This window comes from Zea mays, chromosome 10 (genome assembly GCF_902167145.1).
Source record: "Zea mays cultivar B73 chromosome 10, Zm-B73-REFERENCE-NAM-5.0, whole genome shotgun sequence".
In the NCBI taxonomy this organism is placed as follows: domain Eukaryota; kingdom Viridiplantae; phylum Streptophyta; class Magnoliopsida; order Poales; family Poaceae; genus Zea; species Zea mays.
In genome coordinates, this window is record NC_050105.1 from 11,182,736 (window position 1) to 11,204,510 (window position 21,775).

Genomic DNA, 21,775 nt, shown 5'->3' on the forward strand with positions numbered 1-21,775 from the left:
AAACATGAGTTATATGCTCTGAAACATTTTAATAATACCAAAACATGAGTTTATATCCATACTTCACCCAACAACCATAACTCATAACCATAGTTCATCACCAGCGATGTTCAAGTACACAAGCAAAATCACAACACATAAGCATAGTTCATCAAACAACTACGATACATGAGTTCATATCACCATGACATACCAAGTTCAATTCATCAGACACCATGACACTAATCATGACCCACAATCTAAAAATTCTCACCAACGAAATTCGAAAACCACGATAGCTTCCAATCGAATGGTAGATTCATGAAAGCATGGGCATCATTAGGATGCCTAACCAAGTGCTGATAGTATCGAGACTTGTGGTTAAGCTGAAAACCAGGGAGACTGTCCACCGCTTCAAACAAACCATCTGGTAAAGCATTGCTTGCTTTCTCAATTGCCTTTGCTAGCCTTTCGCTACCACGATCAAATGCTTCAACCAAGCAATCATTCTTTCTTCTGCTATCATCAATAGTCTTGGCTCTCTTAGCGGGCTTAGCTGATGAAGATGCATCATCATTGACAACACTTTTATCAATCCCATGATTCATCCCTCCACTTTCTGCATTGCCATCAGCACCATTGTTCACCCCATCATTCCCAAGTGGGTCATTAGAGCTCTTTGCATACTGACCAGTAGCAACACTATTGCCAAAAATTATAGCTAGAAAACCATAGTATGAAAGAGGCTTGTTCAAATATTCATCATCAGCCTTGTTTTTTGGGTCCTAATAGCGAATGCAAAACTTATTAAATATAAACAGATATATGAAGTGTCCATAAATAAAGTTCATATACAAATAATAAAATTCATATACATATAATAAAGTTGCAGATAAAATTCATATATGAAGTGCTAATATATCAGAACATAGCCTCTAACACCCACCACTGTTCTTGCACTGATGCATAGATGGTTTTAGGTTAAAAAATCAGAACATATCTATATGAGAGTTCCCTTAACCATGACCATCATATATTCTTAATAAATAAACAACATAGAACAGTGATATCAAATACAAAAGGCTAGTAAGAATCATACCTCCATATGTTCTTTGTAGTGCTCGTGATCAAGAGAAACAATTAATTCATTTTCATCCCAAAGAGCAGCACTCAAATTCTTAAGGTAGTTGATCCTAATGTACTTCTTCTTCTATGTCTTCAAGTGATTAGCAACTTGATCGCCTGTCCTAATAATCTTAAAATGGTCGTTGATAGCCTTAGCACAAGCATTGAGATGAACTTTCTTGAAGCCAGTGGAGGTTTTAGTGCCATCAGCAACAATGTTGCTAAGAAAGGTGAGAACAAATGTGGATTGAGTTGGTGTCCATTGACATAGTCCACCACCAGCTTTTGCACCACTTGTCTCCTTGTCCATGACCTAAATATCCATATAAATAAAAGATACATGTCCATACAAATAAAAGATACTTCCCAAATTTAGCAATATGTCCACACGAATAACATATAGATGTCCTTACAAATAAAAGATACATGTCCATACAAATGATATAGATATTGGAAAATACATAACAATCAAATAGTGTTTGCATGATAGTCTTCCCACATAGCATTGGCAAGTTCCTGCCTAAAGTTAACCATAATGCCATGTTCTATTGCTTGTCCATGCGAAGATGTTTGATGATTAATGGTAGGTAATTCCTCACTCTCAGGAATGATAAAGTCGTCACCTCCATCTTGTATAACCCAATTGTGAATAATACAACAAGCAACCACAACTTCTACTTGTGTAGAGAAGGGGAAGAATGGTGTAGCATCATCAAGAATTTTAAATCTTCTCTTCAATGAACCAAATGCCCGCTCTACTGAAACTCTTAGAGATGAATGTCTATGATTGAATAATTCTTTCTCATTTTGCACGGGATTATTTCCCCACTCGTTCAAGTGGTATCGTACTCCACGAAAAGGGGGCATAAATCCAGGTTTGGCTCCATATCGGCATCGACTAAGTAGAACTTGCCTAGCATACAAGGGATATGTATGTGAGCTACACTAGGTATTATAATTCATGACTAAAGTAATGAGCTACACAAGTTGTATTTACCTTCAGGCACACGAAGACCATTGTCTCTTTCTAACGTATCACGTAAGACTAGTGCATCATGAGCTGTCCCCTCCCAACCAGCCAAGACAAATGTGAATCGAAGATTAAAATCTACTTCTGCCATGACATTTTGAGTAGCATAACTCTTTCTACCACGAAAGGAAGCCTCCATGTGTTTAGGAACAGATGCTCGCACATGTGTGCCATCTATTGCACCAATACAATCCTATTATTCAATTAGAATGCAAAAAATATAAGCAATTATAATCTGAGTTCCACCCTTAAAATGAAGGGAAGATACGGTAGCCTCACACCTTAAAGTAAGGATCCCATCTTGGGTTCCCTACAATTTTAGCTGGAGTTGATGTAGATGGTGGCCTAATAAACTCCTTTCGTAGCTCTCCAATAGCGTGAAGTACTTTGTTGAAATAGCGACTAACAGTTTCACCGGACCTATCAAAATTGGTGCCAACTAACCTATTCCTAACATTGTGGCCCACAATATTTAAAAACATCGCAACCTGCTGCTCAACACATAAATGTATGGTGTCTTGCAAAAGGCCACGATCCCTAAATAATTTACAAAATCGGAAGAAGGATGCTCTATTGAGTCTAAGCATACTAACACAAGTTACATCATTTTTCCATATCTTATTATTAAGATATTCAATCCTCATTCTATCTCTCCCCTCAATTGGAGCATATGTAATTGTTTCTACAGATTCACAACGCTTTCTTTTTCTAGATTGAATAACCATGGCCATCATTGAAAGCAACATATGTGATGCAGCTGTGTAAACTAAAATTTGTTGCTTCTTATCCATCTATATTATACACAACAAGGTTAAAGTTATTAGTTTCTAATATACCACATAATCACACAAGGCACATAGTAAATAGTTGCAACAAGATTATACCTTCCAAAGTCTTGCTGCAAAATTTTTGTTCTTCTCTCCTCAAAATCTTGCTGCAAATGCCAAGATGAAAACATATGAAAGAGAGTAGAGAATGGAGATGCAGAAACAAAAAGAGTTTAACATCTACTAATGGTAAATTCCAATCTAAACAATTCAACAGCTTGTACATCCAAACAGGAATTGAAATTGGATGTTTTCCTTTGTTTCCAGCTATCCAAACGCTTGTACATCCAAACAATGGTATTTACGACTATATTATGTATGAGCCCTGAAAATTGGCTCCTAGCTACTACGTACTACAACGTATCTGTTCAGTTTTTAGCATGATTCAAATGCATGAGCTACGTATACACCACCCACTGCTGGTCTGCATATGTCACCATATCATAAGCTAGACAGCTACGTATACACCACCCATTCACTATCAAGAGCATTCCTCTCAACGTTCCCTGTAAGAAAGCAGCAGGATGATGAGACTAGCCACCTGCTGCTGGTTGCCACTGCCCTCCTCCTGCTCCTGGCAGTATCCTCAGGTACTTCTAGCCCAGGCCGATCTTTCAGACGTACGTAGTGTCTCTGCATTTCAGACTAATCTGTAGTTCTGTGAATTTAGGAAAGAGCACCGGAGCAACAGAACGCCAAGCACTCGTCGCCGACCCCGCCAGCTTCTACGAATCCCTCTTCTACGAACGCCAAGCACTCGCCGCCAAGCAACAGAACGCCAGCTCCACCGCCGACGTCCCGGGCCTGGGCGGCATCGCCTTGTCCGCCGCCGCAAACAACCCTTTGCCTCCGCTCCAGATCTATTGCCTGCGCATCGCTAGACTTATTTGCAAATCGCCACCTGCGCCTGTTCGTCGGTGTCATCCGCCACTGACCGGAGCAGGGGGAAGTGGAGGAGTAATAATTGGGAGGCAGATCTGCGGCATCGTGGAAAAAAGAGGGGGCGGCAGAAGTACAAACAGATCTGCCGGTGGGGGAGAAGAGAGGGACGGCTAGGAAGGAGAAGAGGTGCGACAGATTCACCTGATGATGGACGACGGCGAAGCTCCTCACGGCGCGACGGGATGGAGGAGCACAGGGAGGCTGGACCGTGCGAGAGAGAATGGAGCAGAGGGAGGTCGCGCGAGAGAACGCGAGTGTTCGCGTCCGGTCAATTTTGCCGAGCGAGCTCATCCTGGAATCAGACGTATTTTGGCATCTTGAGATTCCAAGAACCACTCTGCTCTCGGTCGACACGTAACCAAACACTAAAAAATTTGAGCGGAGCGGCTCCACTCTCTAACCAAACACACCCTAATGTGTGGTAACATTTTATGACCACCTTGCATTCAATCTTGTTGTTGCAAGCTATCTCAGGCTCTCAGAGACATGTGTTAGGTAGAAGCATAAACGAAGGAATATAGAAATAAACATAATTACACTCTGCTTTCTGTACCTCAGCATCTTGCTGTTCACGTTCCTGTCTGAAACTATTGAGCTGATCCAAGGACATGTACAAGAATTCATCCTGATGTAATTGTATCACTTCAACAAGTTTTTTTTTTAAAAAAAAAAGCATACATCTGCTTGTAGTTTTTGGACCTCTTGATCTGGAGTCATAAGTGTGTTACTTGATATCTTTGTCGATATACTGATGATTTCTAAAAAAAGTTTTCTTCTTTATTAACCGGCTCAATGTAATAGCTGTTGTGCGCCATTTCACCGTGCGAACTGTTGCAGCTGCTGCGTGCCATTTCAGGTTGTTGATCGAGCCCAATGCAGTTGCATGCGCACGGAAGTGAGAGCTCATTAAGTAGTTGTTGGAGAATAGTCTTTATTTAGATCTCAAATTTTTCTAGGGAGAGAGTATTTCATAACTAGCAATTTCACGAGATTGTTCGAGAAAAATAAAATAACTTGTTTTGATGATTATATTTTATCTCACGTATACAGACGCACATCTGCTGCGCTTCATCAGCTGACCGTGTAACAAGTTAGTGGCAAAAAAGTATAGCAGATTATACCTAATTCATCATCTCATCTCAAAAAAGTATAAGACCTAATTGCTAGATCCTGCCAACTAATGGAGCAGTACAGTATCCGCAATCGTTTTTGCATATATCCCTCCCACCTTCTGCCTGCGAAGCTAACCGCTGAACGGCTTGTAGACCTTGAGGGCGGCGATGACATCGGCAATGGATCCTGCTGCAGCGGCGACGGAGACAAGGAGACAGCTGACGCTGAGCGTCTGGAGGCAGATCCACTTGGTGCTGCCGCGGGGCACGCGGAGCTGCTTGATGTACATTTCGACGGGGAAGTAGACGGTGAGCGGCCAGAAGGAGACGGCGCCGAGGAGCCCCACCACGTCGCCGAAGAACGGCAGCAGCATGGCGACGACGGTGGTGACGCACACGAACGCGGACCGCCACGTCAGGCGGAACACGCTGAGGGAGAAGGGACCCACGCGGAGCTCCCGGGAGACGAAGGCGCTGTCCGGCCAGGCCGCGGCGGCGCGGCGCTCCACGAAGGCGAAGATGGGCTGGCAGAACACCTGGTAGGCGCCGACCAGGTGCACGACGATGGCCACGTTGGCGACGTCGAGCAGCCAGAAGGGCTCGTAGAAGCCGAAGCCGGTGAGGAGGTTGTCCGGCGCGTTGTCGCCGAACGCCGCGTACCCCATGCACCCGCACAGCATGTAGAATACTGTCGTGGTCGCCACGCTCAGCCGCGTCGCCTTCTGCATCACCTTCGACTCCGACGGTGGCGGCGCCTTGATCGTATCCTGAAGGGCCGGAGCAGACGTGGTTAGAAGAAACAGAACATAAACAGTGGAGGTGAAGAGGGGATTGCTTGCAATTGCTGCTTACTTGGATCTCGATGAGGATGTTGGAGAAGGAGTAGGCGAACGCGATGTCGCCGAACGCCTGGAGCGTGTGCCAGATCTTCTGCGTGGAGGTGACGCCGGCGCCAATACTGATGCCAGTGAGGCTGCCCTTGAACCCACCATTGGCTGCGAACAATCGAGCTCAGGCTCAGCATGTGAGTAAGTAACCAAGAATACAGCAGCATATGATCCGATTGAAGAATCCGACAACTTACAGACGGTCTGTGCGATGCCGAGGGAGAGTCCGATGGAAGAGTAAGTGAAGGACATGACGGCGGCGACAATGGAGAGCCACCAAATCTGATCGAAGTCCGGTATCTGCGAGAAGAGAATCTGGACACCGCCGAACAGGACCATGTACGGGGTGCTGGAGCTCTTGCAGGGGTCCGCATGCCCGTGGGCGTGGAAGCACCCGGCCCTCCTGACGGCCTTCATGCTGATGGCCGACGCGATGGTGTAGCCGATGGCGACGCCGACGAGGTTGGCGTACTGTATGACGCCGCAGAAGACGACCTTGACGCCGCCGAGGTTGGAGCGCACGGCGTCCATGTAGGTGTAGTTGCGCTTGCCCGTCTCCGGGTGGCCCGTGCGGTAGCACTCGGCGAGCAGCGCCGCCGTGTAGTAGGTGACGAAGGCGAAGAGGAGCATGGCGGCGGGGCCGGCCACCCAGCCCAGCTGCGCGATGGCCCACGCCAGGGAGAGGACTCCCGAGCCGATGACGGCGGTGATGATGTGCGCGCTGGCCGTCCAGAACGTGCCACTGCGGCGCGGCCGGCCGTCGTCGTCTAGCCACTCGGCGGCTCCGGCGTTCCCGGCCTCCACCGACACATCCATGGGCGCGACCGGGTGGTTGTTGTTCAGTCCGTTGTGCGGCGCGGGTGCCATGGCCAACTGAGACAACGAGCTCCCTCCCTCCCTCCCTCGAATCGAATCTCTTCTTCCTCGTCGGACTGTCGGAGTGGAAGAGCGCAGGAAGCAAGTGCTCCCGAGTGCTTCTTGCTTGCTAGGTGCCTAGGTGACGCGAGAGGCTGTGCCTGTGTGGCAGTGTGGGACGGGAGAAGGCTGGGGAGAGACGAGGCTATTATATAGAGAGCAGAGAGGAGGCAGAGGTCTCTCTGTTTCTGGTCAGCGCTGCCTTTCGCGCGTCTATACTTCTGTTTTTTCTCTCTCTTTTTTAATTCTTTTCTATCTCCTCGTTGGATTTGAGTGCCGGGCTACATCAGTCTGTCTCTCGTCTCGTCATACTTTTGTTGCTGTGCCTCTCTGGTCAACGGCGTTTGGACTCCGCGGGTACGGTGTGGGTCACGGCGTGCTTCGCATTGCGTTGTGTCAGCCATTGATGAAACATACCCTTGTGTAATCCTTCATTATCGTCAAAACCTGTTTGAATATTTGGTTCGGTTTCATTGAAAATTAAATAGTTGGATTCGCTTTGAATGCTTTGCTATGATACATAGTTTGTCATGTTTTATACCGCTGATGCGTGGATGTGATTGTCATGTTAGCCACCGTGTAATGACATATATGTGGATCAGTTATATATACTTCTAAAGGTTTATTTTGTATTATCTTGTTTTTTTATAATGGAAAGAAGCGATCCGGCCTCTCCTTCACATGAAGGGTGTGGCCAACAGTTTACATCACTCATTTAGACACAAACAACAGACCGTAGACAAAGAACAAAACGACCAATTGGTTGAATATTTAGGAAACTTAAAACCTACTTGTTTAAGTTTGGACACAACATCATCACAAGATAAATTTAAATATGAGCATGTATTTTCCGAACCTTCAGCAAAAGAACTATCGAGGTTTCTGGCAGCTTTGAGCTTGGTAGCCTTCTCAATTGAGTCACCAGCACTAGACACCACCCTTCTTTTGCTCCTATGAGCAACGAACATGTCAACGTTGGCCTTAGGTACAGCAGCCAACTTCATCACCTCCAGAGACATAGTCGCAACCTCACCCATGGTCAAAACTGAACTCGAACCAAGGACTCTAGGAGATATTGAAACCCGAGCCCAATTTTCAGCACCCTTGGACACAGAGGGGCAAGAACCTCCTTCTGCAAATCTAGCACCACCACCTTCTTGCCATGGTTACTAGCCTCCCCTGCCTTAGTTCTTGAGGATTCCTATCTCGCAAGTTTAGCTTGCTTAGATAAATCTTTATCCCGAGACTCTGGTGCCTTGTCCCCCGTCAAATCTGCATCGATCACCAAAACCACAGTCATCCATGTCCATCGGTTCGAGATTATCCTCATTCATATTTTCCTCTACATGAAAATGTAGCTCATACAAATGGTCACCAATCACCACATCCACAAATTGAGGAATAAGGTTTGGATCAAGCACTAAAACTTGCAACCGACATACATCAAACTTATATGTGAATTTCATATCAACTGCCTTTGTCACCCCCATAATTCAACCCACCGCCTAGATAAGAAGAAATTGATTCATATCAGACAAAAGACCAGTAAACTGAATCCATACCTTTTAAGCTCCGCTTTTGCTTTATTATGCAACACAAACTTCAATTTTCATGGTTGTGTTGTGCTTCATTTGCACCACTCCCCCATTCCAACATATGATCTAGCTCAACACGAGCTGGAAAGGTGGTGAAAGTCGCCTAGAGGGGTGAATAGGCAAAACCTGAAATTTATAAACTTTGAACACGAACTTCTCCTGGGGTAAGGATTAGAAATAAATAATAATGAATTCGGAGTGTGGAAGAGAGTTCTTCTTGCTATGAGTTGCTCAATCGATGCGGATGACTTTGGGAGTTAACTCAAAAAGATTGTAAGCGAGAGAACTTAGAGAGGGGAGAGGAAGAATCAAATCGTAAGGTAATGATCAACACAAATGAATACAATGATTTGTTTCCTGAGGTTCAGTTCCAATGAATCTACTCCCAGTTGAGGAGGTCACAAAGGCCGGGTCTTTTTCAACCCTTTCCCTCTCTCAATCGATCACTTAGACCGGTTGAGTGCTTCTTTTTAATCTCAAGGATCACTAAGACACAACAAGGACCACCACACACTTACGTGTCTCTTGCTAGCTTTATAAGTCACTAGATAGTTTAGAAGGAGATGAAGAAAGCACGATTAAAAGCCAAGCAACAAGAGCAACAAATGAAATACGAATCACACTCTCTCAAGTCACTAATCACTAATGATCACTTGTCTCAATTGCGGCACTTTGAGAGGTTTGGAAACTTTGAATGTATCTTGGAATGGATTGCTTGCTCTTGTATTGAATGTCTGTGAGTAGAATGCTTGGTTGTGTTGAATGGAGGTGGTTGGGGTTGTATTTATAGCCACCAATCACTTACTTGTTATTTCCCTTGTTCTGCCAACTGCAGACGGTCCGCGCCCCTGGTCCGGACGGTCTGCCCCTACACATCAACGGCTAAAATCGCAACAATCTGCAGTAACGGCTATATCAACGACTATAGTGCATTAAATGCGTCGTCATATGTCAAATAAAGCAGTCGCAGATGGTCCGGCTGTGCACCCTAGACGGTCCGCGAGGACGCTAAAATGCATTTTACCGAACCCGTCACCTTCGGGTTTTCTGGGTTTTCAACGATCGGATGGTCCACGCCTAACATACTGCGAGTTGATTTTTGCCTCTTTTCCTTTGGACAATCCACAATATAAACGCGTGATTTGCATAGTTCCTGTCTGAGGCTCACCCCGGTGTCGCGGACGATCCACCAGAAGGGCCCAGACGGTCCGCCCATAGGAGAATTTCCAAAAAGCTTCTCATGTACGGAATAATCTACAACATTCTGAACAGTCGACTTAGAATTGATGTAAATGAACTTATGCACCTGAGAAATGATCAACTAGGCAAACTAGTTAGTTCATAAGATTTGTGATGGTCGTCAAGCACCAAAATCAATTATAGAAAATGGTTAAGAAAATTTCCCCTTTCAGGTGGTCTTGAAACAATGAAAACCATATTAGAAACTAACCTCTGCAACCTTCACCAGAGCTGATAAAGGCCCCCCCTTAAGTTTTTGTTTATGCAGAAAAGGAATGTAATAAAACCCAAGTCCATCAATGGCATAACCGCATGTTAGTGCACTAGGTTTATCACCACGAAATCGCAGACATTTGTTTGTATTGTGAGCTTCACACCGACAAATGTCATAGAACAGCTTAGCCGAGCAGACTTGCATGTCACACCAGGATTTACGGGATAAAGCCGGGTGCGTCTCATATTTGCGCCAAAGAAGAACATCACATATAATGACAAAGCGTATAGAGAATAATGTCACAAGTATCATTATTACATAGCAGAAGTCTGACAGAAATAAATGATAACAATAAAACGAACTAAATAATTATTCATTGGCGCCATCAAGCTCACTAGAAGATGCCACCTAGATAAGCTCATATTCCTCGTTGTAGGGCTCCTCTTGGACCACCTGCTCTTCACCTGTTGGGGTTTATATATCACAAGAGTGAGCTCACAAAAGATCATAGCTCAACAAGTTGTGGGAAATAATGTGCATGAACTCCCCAAAGGTGGGAGCTCATGTGAAGTGTAAGGGTGATCAACACATAATGGTTAAAACTGAGCATTGCTTTTATTAGGTGGTCAAGTTTTATTAGCAGTTACTAAATGTAAGTAAATACCAAACCAGAGTAATAATAGATCAAATTAACAATAAACCACAAGATGCAAATGACAAATTGAATTTAATTTCATAAATTACTCATGTGAGGGTCCGAGCCGCTCAAGACCGTGAGCACGGCTGATATACTAGTTTTACACTCTGTAGAGGTTGCACATCTTTACCCACAAGTCGTGTTACCCATCTGCCAAGGGGTCATGAATCCCATACACCTCTACGAAGGAAGCGAGGCAGGGTAACACTACGAGGCCTTTACAAAGTTCCACTAGCTTCAGAAAACCCGCTACAGTTTCTAGGAAGCGCAATGCAGGGATCCCCTGTCTGACCGCCATCGCAACAAAATCAACCCGAGAACCTCCCTACACCGATCGCTCCCCTACTGCCTTTGCCCCTTTTTGATAAGGTAGTCCTCCACTAGCTTTCCTAATTAGTCAGCCAAGGACGTCCCATACCACCCTTGTGATAGCACTGTTTTCCCGGATGGTCGCTCCATGTTCCAATTGACATAATGATCTTATCTTGAACAGTAAATAGCAAACTGATAATAAAAGCATGATCATGAATAATGTGTATCTCAATACCCAAAACCACATAAAGTAATAGCAGATACTACCCAAAAGTTAAGTGGTAAACAAGGTATAAAGATAGCCAAACTGGGGTGACCTATTGGGTCCCATCAAAATTAACCTATGCAGATAATTATGATTAACAAGAACATTATTGGGTGAATAGAAGTGATCAATGGCACAGCTTGCCTTCAACGAGCTCCTGCTCAGCAGTCTCCCCCTACTGAACACCTGGGTCCTCGATCACTTGTTGGTCTACTCGTAGCAATACAAACAAACATAGTATAGGGGAAATTAACATCACACAAAATTGAGAGATATAATGCATGATAATATTCTATACATCATAACAAGATCGTAGGAACAAGAATCACTAAATTCGGAGGTACGGTTTTCGAGTTATGATTTTTCGAAGTTATTAAGTGCTTAGTAAAGAGTAAATCAAGTGGATATTTTTCATATATTTTTCATAGTTAAATAGAACTACCAAGTGATAAACAATATTAATACAAATTATTGCAACTGGAATGGATTAAAAAGAAGTTAAAATGGATTAAATATAAATTAAACAAGCTTATGGATTTATTTTTACACTAACAATTCATTTTCTGAATAAATAAATCGAGCTCTCAGACTGAATCCCAATTTCTGAAGGAATCAGGGGTCAAAGTGTTAAAAACAGGGCCTTTCTGTGATGATGTTAACCCTAACCCAGACTGAGGGTTGATTCCTATAAAGCACATGGGTCCATATGTCAAGCTGTATTCACGAAGGGGTACGGGGAAGTCCTGGCCGTTAGATCCAAGTCTTGCGGCTGAGATTAGATTTTGTCGTGTATGAATCGGTATGTGACCGAGACCGTTAGATCGGAATTCAATGGTTCTAATTTTATGAAGCCTGATTCGCGCCGAACCACCCGATCAAATCCTTACGGCCCCGATTAAATCGCCTAGGGAAGTACGCAAGATTAAACCTTCACCGCTCATCTACGATCCCACGGCTACCACTCACATAGCTCTTCATCTAATCATGGCTAGCCATCATGAAATCGACGGCCTGGCCGCATCTTCCCCAATCCAACACCAGCGCGGTGGCCCATCTTTCATCCGCACGGGGGCGCCATGCATGAACCACTGTTCTCTCACCCCTGACGCCTAAGTACATTCCCCAATGGCGCTACACACTCGCTGGCACACCATGAGCCAGATCAGAGACTCCTAATTGAGAAGAACACAACACCACACCGAGCTCTCGGGGAGGCACAGGTCCGCCACCAAGCACAACACCGTCGAGCAATTCACGGCATACCAGAAATTGTTATCCTACACGGATCGGTGCTACTCGGTACGAATTTGAGGGTGAAGGTCTGATTAGGACATATTGGGGTTAGGGCGACGCCAGTCCATGGATCCAGGCGGCACCACGATGAATCCCGCTTCCGGTGACTAATTTTGGGCGCAGTAGCTACAAGCTTGGCTCGACGAGGATCTAGGCGCTTGCCACCTGGCCCAACGAGGATTCTCCAACCCCCCACTGTGATCCGAGCATCGGTGGGCGCGAATCATCGGAGATGACAACCCGCCTTCCATGCGAAGACCCTGGTGTGGGTGGGTCTGGCTTCTTATCGAGGGTGAGATGAACGCGTGAAAGAAGGCACAAGTATTATATCGATGCAAGGTGGTCAGGGATGTAACAGCCATGCCAAATTTGTTGGGCAGACTCCGGTTTCCGCGACGGTGAATTCGGACAGAGTAACGACGGCCGCAGTGAGGGAGAGGATGGCCCCGACAGGAGAGTCCCACACGGCAGCGATTGAAAGCAGGTATGCGATGAACCACTGCCACTAGGGCCCATGAGTCAAAGACTCATCCACCATGTATGAGATGTGGGCGCTTGCGCGATAAGTTGGGCTGGCAGAGATGAAAGCGGTTATGTGCTGACCGAGGGGAAAGGAACGGCTCAAGTGACCAAATTTGTTTATCTTTATTCTTTTTCTTTTTTGTTTCCTTTTCTATTTTATTTTCTTCTTATTTTTGAATTTCAAATATTGTGGTGAATCTGTTGTACTCAAATTAAATGCACAATTTGAACATACCAGTATTAGAAGGAATTTATTTATACATTTATTTTATATTATGTAGTATTTTCTCTTTCCCTTTTTAGGTTATTTTCCAATTTTCTAAATTGTAATTTTAGGTTAAATCCTAATTTGGACATTAACATATTTCTATTAATATTTCTAGTATTGAATGCACAAACACAAAAATCCAACATGATCCATGGATTATTTTAGGTGTTATTAGTTAATTGTTCACTTTAAATATGGTCATTCCCAAGTTATAATGAGTAGAGGGCAAAACATGTATTGAGAACAACTCTCTTCTTATTATTTACAAATTGGGTATTACAAATCCTACCCTCCTTAAAAGAATCTCGACCTCAAGATTAAAATGTACTAGGGAAGAGATGGGGAAATTCTATTCGCAGCTCTTCTTCTCTCTCCCAAGTAGCTTCATCTTCTCCATGATGACTCCATTGCACTTTGCACATTTTGATTACTTTACTCCTTGTAACACAAGTTAAACTATCGAGAATTTTGATAGGATACTCAATATAAGTCAGATCATCTTGAACACTCAATTCCTCCATAGGTAGCTGCTCTTCTGGTACTCTGAGACATTTCTTCAACTGGGATACATGGAAGACATCGTGTACATCCGCAAGATGGTCAGGTAATTCTAGTTGATAAGCAACTTCTCCCACTCGCTTTAGGATCATGAAGGGTCCGATAAAGCGAGGGGACAACATCCCTTTAACTTTAAACCTTCTCATACCTCGGATCGGTGACACTTTTAGATACACGTGATCACCCTCCTTAAACTCTAACTGCCTTCTCCGGGTATCTGCATAGCTTTTCTGCCTTGATTGCGCAGTTCTCAAGTTCTCCCGTATCAAACGTACTTGTTCTTCTGCTTCTTGTATAATTTCTGGCCCAAAGAACTACCTCTCACCGGTTTGATCCCAATATAAAGAAGTTCTGCATTTTCTGCCATATAAAGCCTCAAACGGGGACATCTTCAAACTAGCCTAGTAACTGTTATTGTAAGAGAACTCCGCATATGGTAAACTCTTATCTCAACTGCCACCATGTTTAAGAGCACAAGTTCTCAACATATCCTCTAGTACTTGGTTGGTTCTCTCGGTCTGCCCATCAGTTTGAGGATGGTAGGCCGAGCTAAAATTAAACTGTGTGTCCAAGCACTCATGCAACTTCTGCCAAAACCGAGAAGTAAACTGAGATCCTTGGTCTGACATGATCTTCTTAGGCACTCCATGTAGACAAACTATTCGAGCCATGTACAATTCTGCTAACCTGGCGCCCGAGTATGTGGTCTTCACTAGGATGAAGTGAGCTACTTTATTTAGCCTGTCCACAATCACCCATATAGAGTCATACCCAGTAGATGTGCGGGTATACCTGCAATGAAGTCTATACCAATTTCTTCCCACTTCCATTCTGGTATCTTAAGCGGGTGTAGTAAACTGACAGGTCTTTAATGTTCATCTTTCACCCTCTGGCAAACATCACACAATGTTACATGTGAAGCAACATCTTTCTCTAGTCCATACCACCAATACTTCTGCTTCAAGTCCTAGTACATCTTGGTACTGACAGGATGGATGGAGTAAGCTGAGTCATGTGCCTACTTCAATATGGTCTTACGAAGGCTATCAATCTTAGGGACACAAATCCTGTTTTTGAACCAGATTGTGCCATGCTCATCTTCTGTAAAGTCTGGGCCTTTATCTTCTGTTATTAGATCTTTGATCTCTTGAATTTTGACATCACCGATCTGACCCTTTCGTATTTCTTGTTCTAAGGTAGGTTCCACCTCTATGGTAACACCTTCTATGTGGGCAACTATTCCCAGGTTGAGCCTCTCAAAGTCTTCTACTAGCTCATCGGGTAGCTAGGCGACAATAGCTGCATGAACATGCTCCTTCCGACTCAAGGCATCCGCGACCAGATTTGCCTTGCCCGGATGATAATGAATCTCCAAGTCATAATCTTTGATGAGCTCCAACTACGGCGTTGCCTAAGGTTGAGATCCTTTTGAGTGAAGATATACTTTAAGCTCTTATATGATCAGTGTAAACTTGGCATTTAGTCCCCATAATGTAATGCCTCCAAATCTTGAGAGCATGCACAACGGCTGCCAGTTCTAAGTCATGAGTGGGGTAGTTCAACTCATGTTTTCGCAACTGTCGAGACGCGTAGGCAATGACATGCCCCTCTTGCATAAGAATACATCCTAAGCCCTGGCGTCATGCATCACAATATATATCAAATCCTTTCTGTAGATTTGGCATAATCAACACTGGGGTGTCATTAACTTAAACCTCAATTGATTGAAACTCTCTTGGCATCTGTGAGTCCACTTAAACTCTCTCCCCTTCTCCAATAGTTAGGTCATAGGCTTCGCTATCTTGGAAAATCTTTCAATAAATCGCCGGTAATAACCGTGAGTCCTAGGAAACTCCGAACCTCAGTGACTGCTTTTGGTATCTTCCAACCCACTATCTCCATTACTTTAACCGGATCCATTGAGATTCCACCTTTGGAGATGATATGCCCAAGGAATGGTACCTCATCAAGCCAGAACTCACACTTGCTAAACTTGGCATAGAGTTGATTATCCCGTAACTTTTGTAGCACCATCCGCAGATGTTCCTCATGATCACTATCATTCTTGGAATAAATGAGAATGTCGTCGATAGATACCACGACGAATCTATCAAGATACTCCATGAACACCTTGTTCATCAGATTCATGAAGTAGGCTGGTGCATTAGTTAAGCCAAACGACATGACTGTGAACTCATATAGACCATATCGAGTAGAGAAAGCCGTCTTGGGAATATCAGATGGCCTAATCTTCATTTGGTGATAACCCAACTGAAAGCATCTAGGCCCCTGGTTGGTTTTAGTGATTAATGACAACGTAATGTTATATGTGACTAACGTGTGTTTTGCAGAGACAAATGGTAAGTTAGGTCGCATTGCAGGTAGAAGCACTACAACGGTGAAAACAATCCCGGAGATAGGAACTTGAAGCGTCGGCTAAAACGACGAAACGAAAGGTGAAGGACTACGGAGTCCGAGTGTCAAGGAGATGTGGACACTCGTGATTTAGTTAGGTCTTTTATTCTTTTTTTACCGTACTATAAAGAGGGGTTGTCGATGAGTAGTTTGACCAAGAGAGTTCTAGTGTAGTGTTGGTGCACATTGACACTCACATATAGTGATAGGTGACACTCTAGAACATACACTCAAGTTAGAACGAAAACCGATTTGAAAAACAACATATAACAGAAAATAGGGTTTCTGGCCTTGGGGCACCGGACTGTCCAGTGTGCACCAGACTGTCCGGTGGACCCTCTGCCAGGTGGGGCCGAGCTGGCCCTAGGAAAGAGTTTTCCCCCGAAGAAACCCGAGAGCGCCGAGTTCCCGAGTGGAATTTTAGTGGCGCACCGGACAGTGCACCGGACAGTGCACTGGACTGTCCGGGGTGCACCGGACAGTGCCTGTTCACTGTCCGGTGTGCCATCAGCCCAACGGCTAGCTGTCAGAACTAGCCATTGGAGTCGACCGTTGGCGCACCGGACTGTCCGGTGCGCCCATGCGCAGAAGAGTGCTGGTAACGGCTAGTTGGTGGGTGAGTGCTATTTATACCCCCTCCACCCTCCATATTTAATGTCTTGCTGCCCACATTAATTCCAGCACATTGCTAGAGCATTGCAAGCACCAAAAGCCTAGTGAGGAGATTAGAGAATCTTAATCCCGCATTTGGTCCTCATTAGCGCTAGCAAGAGCCACCTAGAGCACACACCACTTGCATTAGGCTTCTCTTGGTCAAGCGAAAGTCTACGGCTTGTTACTCTTGGTGATCAGCATCACCTAGACGACTCGGTGGCTGGGAGCTCGGTGATCACCGTGGAGATCTTGTTGGTGACCCGACTCAAGTTTGTAAGCGATCGTGAGGGATCCACCGCGCCGGAGTGGCAAAGGATCATCTCGTAGTGAGCACTTGGTTCTTGCGAGGACCAAGAGGGAGCGATACCCTTGCGTGGGTGCTCCAACGAGGACTAGTGGAGAGTGCCGACTCTTCGATACCTCGGGAAAAATTGAAGGAGTCTTCTAAACCTTGCTTTACTTTCTGCACTTAATTCAAGCATCTTACATTGTGTATTTGTTTAGCAAGTATTTGAAGTATTGACTTAGCATTGTTGCATTTCTAGTATTATTCTCTTAGTGCTAGTTGTTGGGGTGAAGTTGGGCTCTTGCTTAGGGTTTAATTAGTGTTGATTTTTAGAAAAGCCCAATTCACCCCCCCCTCTTTGGCATCGTGCTCCTTTCAATTGGTATCAGAGCCTTGTTGCTCTTAGATTAGCTTAACCGCTAGAGTAACGATGTCCGGTGGGGATGGACCTCCTCCCGTTTTTGATGGTGATGATTTTCCATATTGGAAAATTCGTATGGAAGCATATTTAGAGGCTATAGACATTGGTGTCTACAAAGCCGCCACACAAGGATTCTCCCAACCTAGAGATCCCACAAATCTTGTAGGTGATGAGTTTAATTATGATAAATGGAATGCTAAGGCCAAAAACACCCTTTTTAGAGGCCTTTGCAAAGATGTGTTCAATAGAGTTAGAAATCATAAAAATGCTCATGATTTGTGGATGGACATTTGTGCTCTACATGAAGGAACTAGGAGCGTGAGGAGAGATATCACATTGCTATGAGAAAGTTAAATTCTTTTGAAATGCTTGCTAATGAAAATGCCAATGCTATGTACTCACGTCTCAATATTCTTGTAGAGGAAGTAAATGGATTGGGGCTTACACAAATTTCACAACCGGATGTTGTGAGTAAGATTCTCAGTGTCCTCCCAATTGACAAATATGGACACATTGTCACTGTACTGCATCAAATGGATCTTTCAATTACCACACCTACACAGATATTGGGAAAGATCAATGCTCATGAGATGTACATGCACATCAATGACAAAGATGAGTCATCTTCCAAGAGAAAGGATTTGGCTCTTAAAGCAAATCAATAAAGAAAAGGAAAAGCTAAAGTACAAATTGAGGAAGAATCCTCAAGTGATGATGACCTTGATGCTAACATTGCCTTGATGGTGAGGAAGACCACCAAGATGTTAAAGAAGCTCAACAAAGAAGGCATCAAATTTGATTCAAGAAAGAAGAAATTCTTTTCCAGCAAAAGAAAGCCCATTTCTGAGATGGATTGCTACAACTGTGGGGAGCTTGGTCATCTTGCTCATCAATGTAACAAGCCCAAGAAGAACAAGTTCAAGGGCAAGAAAGAAGATGACAGCGATGATGAGAAAAAGGAAAAGAGATTCTTCAAGAGGAAGGATGGGAAGCAAAAGAGGTTCCACAAAAAGAAAAATGGAAAGGCATATATTGTTGGTGACTGGCTCACTGACATTGAGTCATCAAGTGGATCTTCTTCAAGTGAAGAAGAGAATGATGAAAAGGTTGCCGCCATCGCCGGGGACTTCTCTTCACCACCACCATCGCCATCATCGACTTCTCACCTATGCCTCATGGCTAGAGGTGAACGGAAGGTACAAAATGATATTGATATTACTGATGATAGTGATAGTGATAGTGATAGTGATAGTGATGAGGAATTTGCTTCACCTTCCTATGATGAACTAGCTGACTTGCTTAAAGAATACACTCAAATCATTAGGAAGTCAAAAGCTAAATGTGATAGGTTGAAAAATGAAAATGAATCTTTGAATGCCAAATATGACATAGTTATGAAAGCTAGTGATGAAATGAAAGAAGAAAACAAAACTATGTCATCCACTATAAATGAGCTCACATCCTCCCTAAAAGATGCTAAAGATAAATGTGACAAGTTAAATGAAGCTAATAGGGAGTTGAAAGATAGACTAGTGAAAATCAAGGAAGACTATACTAAGATTAAATTTGATCATAATAATCTTCTTGTTGAAAATAAATATCTTGCAATACACATGAGGCTATTAACCCTGTTGTTAAGATTGATGTAGCAACCTCATGTGATGATTTGAGTCAAGGAGAGCAAACTAGTCTACATGATGAATTGACCGAAAAAGTTGAAGTCTTGACTTTAGACAACCAAAAATTAAAGAGATACTTGACTGATGCAACTACTAGAGGAAAGGTTGCTATTGAGAACAATGATTTCAACAATGAGTTGGCAGTGGATAATAAAAGGCTTAAAAATGAGGTCAAGAAACTTAAGAGTGAAAATGAACATCTTGCAACAAGTGTGCAAAAGTTCAACAAGGGCCAATACCTACAAAATGAGTTGCTCATGAACACTGTCATGAAAACAACAAGAGTGGTATTGGATACAATGCTTTTGTGCAAAAGAAATCTACTACTCAATACAAGCCAAAGCATACTCACAAGCCTATCAAATGCTTTGAATGTGGAAAAGAAGGTCACTTTGCCCACAACTGCAAAGCTAAGCCACCAACTCCCTTGCCTAAGCACTCAAGACCATTTGCTTTCAATGCTCATTATGTTCTAAGAAAAGTTGCAAATGGAAAGGTCAAAGTTACATTCCTAGGTCCACCAAGCAAGAGTAGACCTAGACAAATTTGGGTTGCAAAGTCCTTGATTGAGAAAGTTACTGGTCCTATGCAATATAGGGTCCTCAAAACTCAAGCTTGATTTGTCTGTGGATGTAGGTGAACTACAAGACCGGTGGGTGCCATTGGGTTATTGATAGTGGATGCACACAACATATGGTAGGCAACCCACGGATGTTCACCTCACTTGATGAGAATGTTGATGGACAGGACAAAATCACATTTGGGGACAATTCAAAAGGGAAAGTTCAAGGACTTGGCAAGGTGGCAATTTCAAATGATCTATCAATTTCAAATGTTCTCTTGGTTGCACCTTTGAGCTTCAATTTATTATTAGTGGGTCAACTCTGTGATCTTGGACTTCAATGCTTATTCAAGAAGTGGATGATGAATAAATGGTGTTCAAAGGATTTAGATACAACAATCTCTACTTAGTGGATTTCACTCCAGAAGATGCAGACTTAAGAACTTGCCTCTTCACCAAAGCTTCACTTGGATGGCTTTGCCATAGGAGGCTTGCACATGTTGGGATGAGCACACTCAAGAAGATATTAAAGAAGGACATGGTTAGAGGATTAAAGGATGTTGTATTTGAAAAGGACAAGCCTTGTAGTGCATGTCAAGCTGGGAAGCAAGTTGCTAACACACATCCTACAAAAGCTTTCATGTCAACATCAAGGCCACTGGAACTACTTCATATGGATTTATTTGGACCTACAAATTATGTAAGTGCTGGTGGCAACCTCTACTGTCTGGTGATTGTTGATGATTTCTCAAGATACACTTGGGTGTTCTTTCTTCATGATAAATCTGAAGTTGCATCTATATTCAAGAAGTTTGCCAAGAAAGCTCAAAATGAATTTGATTGCAAGATCAAGAAGATTAGAAGTGATAATGGCAAAGAATTTGACAACACCAACATTCATGAGTACTGTGATGAAATTGGGATCAAGCATGAAGTATCTGCAACATATACACCTCAACAAAATGGAGTTGTTGAAAGGAAAAACAGGACCTTGATCACACTTGCAAGAACAATGATTGATGAGTATAACACACCAGAGAGGTTTTGGGCCGAAGCTGTCAACACTGCATGTTATGCATCAAACAGGCTATTTCCTCACCGGCTACTTGCGAAGACTCCCTATGAACTGCTAAATGGGAAAAAGCCAAACGTCTCCTTCTTCTGGGTGTTTGGATGCAAATGCTACATCTACAAGAAACGCCATCACCTAGGGAAATTTCAAAGACGTTGTGATATTGGTTTTCTTTTGGGTTATTCATTAAAGTCCAAAGCATATCGAGTATTCAATCATGCCACTGGGGTGGTAGAAGAAACACATGATGTGGAATTTGATGAGACTAATGGCTCCCAAGGAGCACTTGAGAATTTTGATGATGTAGGTGATGAGCCACTTAGGGAAGCAATGAAGAACATGCCAATTGGAGCTATCAAACCAAAAGAAGATGAAGAAGAGGTGCAAAACATTGACAGGCCTTCTTCATCAAATGTACCACAAGATGATGAAAAAGATGAGAGGCATGCAAATGAAGATACATTTGTCTCTCATGAACAAGCAATGGTACAAGCCGAAGATGTTGATGCTCCAGGATCTTCTTCCCAAGTGGTTAACAGGAGAAATTCATCACTACTTCAAGCTCACCCTCAAAACCAAATCATTGGGAGTCCTTCACAAGGGGTTATTACTCGATCACATAGACATGCTTCTTTTATTGAACATCACTCTTTTGTTTCTTGTGTTGAGCCTACATGTATAGATGAGGCGCTACAGGATCCGGACTGGGTGAATGCCATGCATGAAGAACTAAACAACTTCACCCGTAACCAAGTTTGGACCCTGGAGAATGAAGGATTACGGGGAGGCTACGCTAGCGCAAAACAAAATTTTCAACCCCATAAAACCAAGAACTACTACGGTTATAGGTCATGGAATTACCACTAGACGCACAGAGCAGCGGAAGACGTCTCGATGTAGACGAAC

General features: G+C 43.6%; 1 protein-coding gene and 1 pseudogene across 1 annotated transcript; both read right to left on the minus strand.

Annotated features, from left to right (window-relative positions):
• Positions 1 to 239: 239 nt before the first annotated feature.
• Positions 240 to 2,954, minus strand: LOC109942756 (uncharacterized; annotated as a pseudogene).
• Positions 2,955 to 4,999: 2,045 nt separating this feature from the next.
• LOC100272489 (Amino acid permease 2) lies at positions 5,000 to 6,921 on the minus strand. Its single transcript, NM_001146958.1, has 3 exons — positions 6,100 to 6,921; positions 5,868 to 6,010; positions 5,000 to 5,782 (listed from the first exon to the last, which is right to left on the minus strand). The coding sequence occupies exons 1-3, from the start codon at positions 6,767 to 6,769 to the stop codon at positions 5,147 to 5,149; spliced, it is 1,449 nt and encodes a 482-aa protein (NP_001140430.1). The 5' UTR covers positions 6,770 to 6,921; the 3' UTR covers positions 5,000 to 5,146.
• Between the last annotated feature and the right edge of the window lie 14,854 nt (positions 6,922 to 21,775).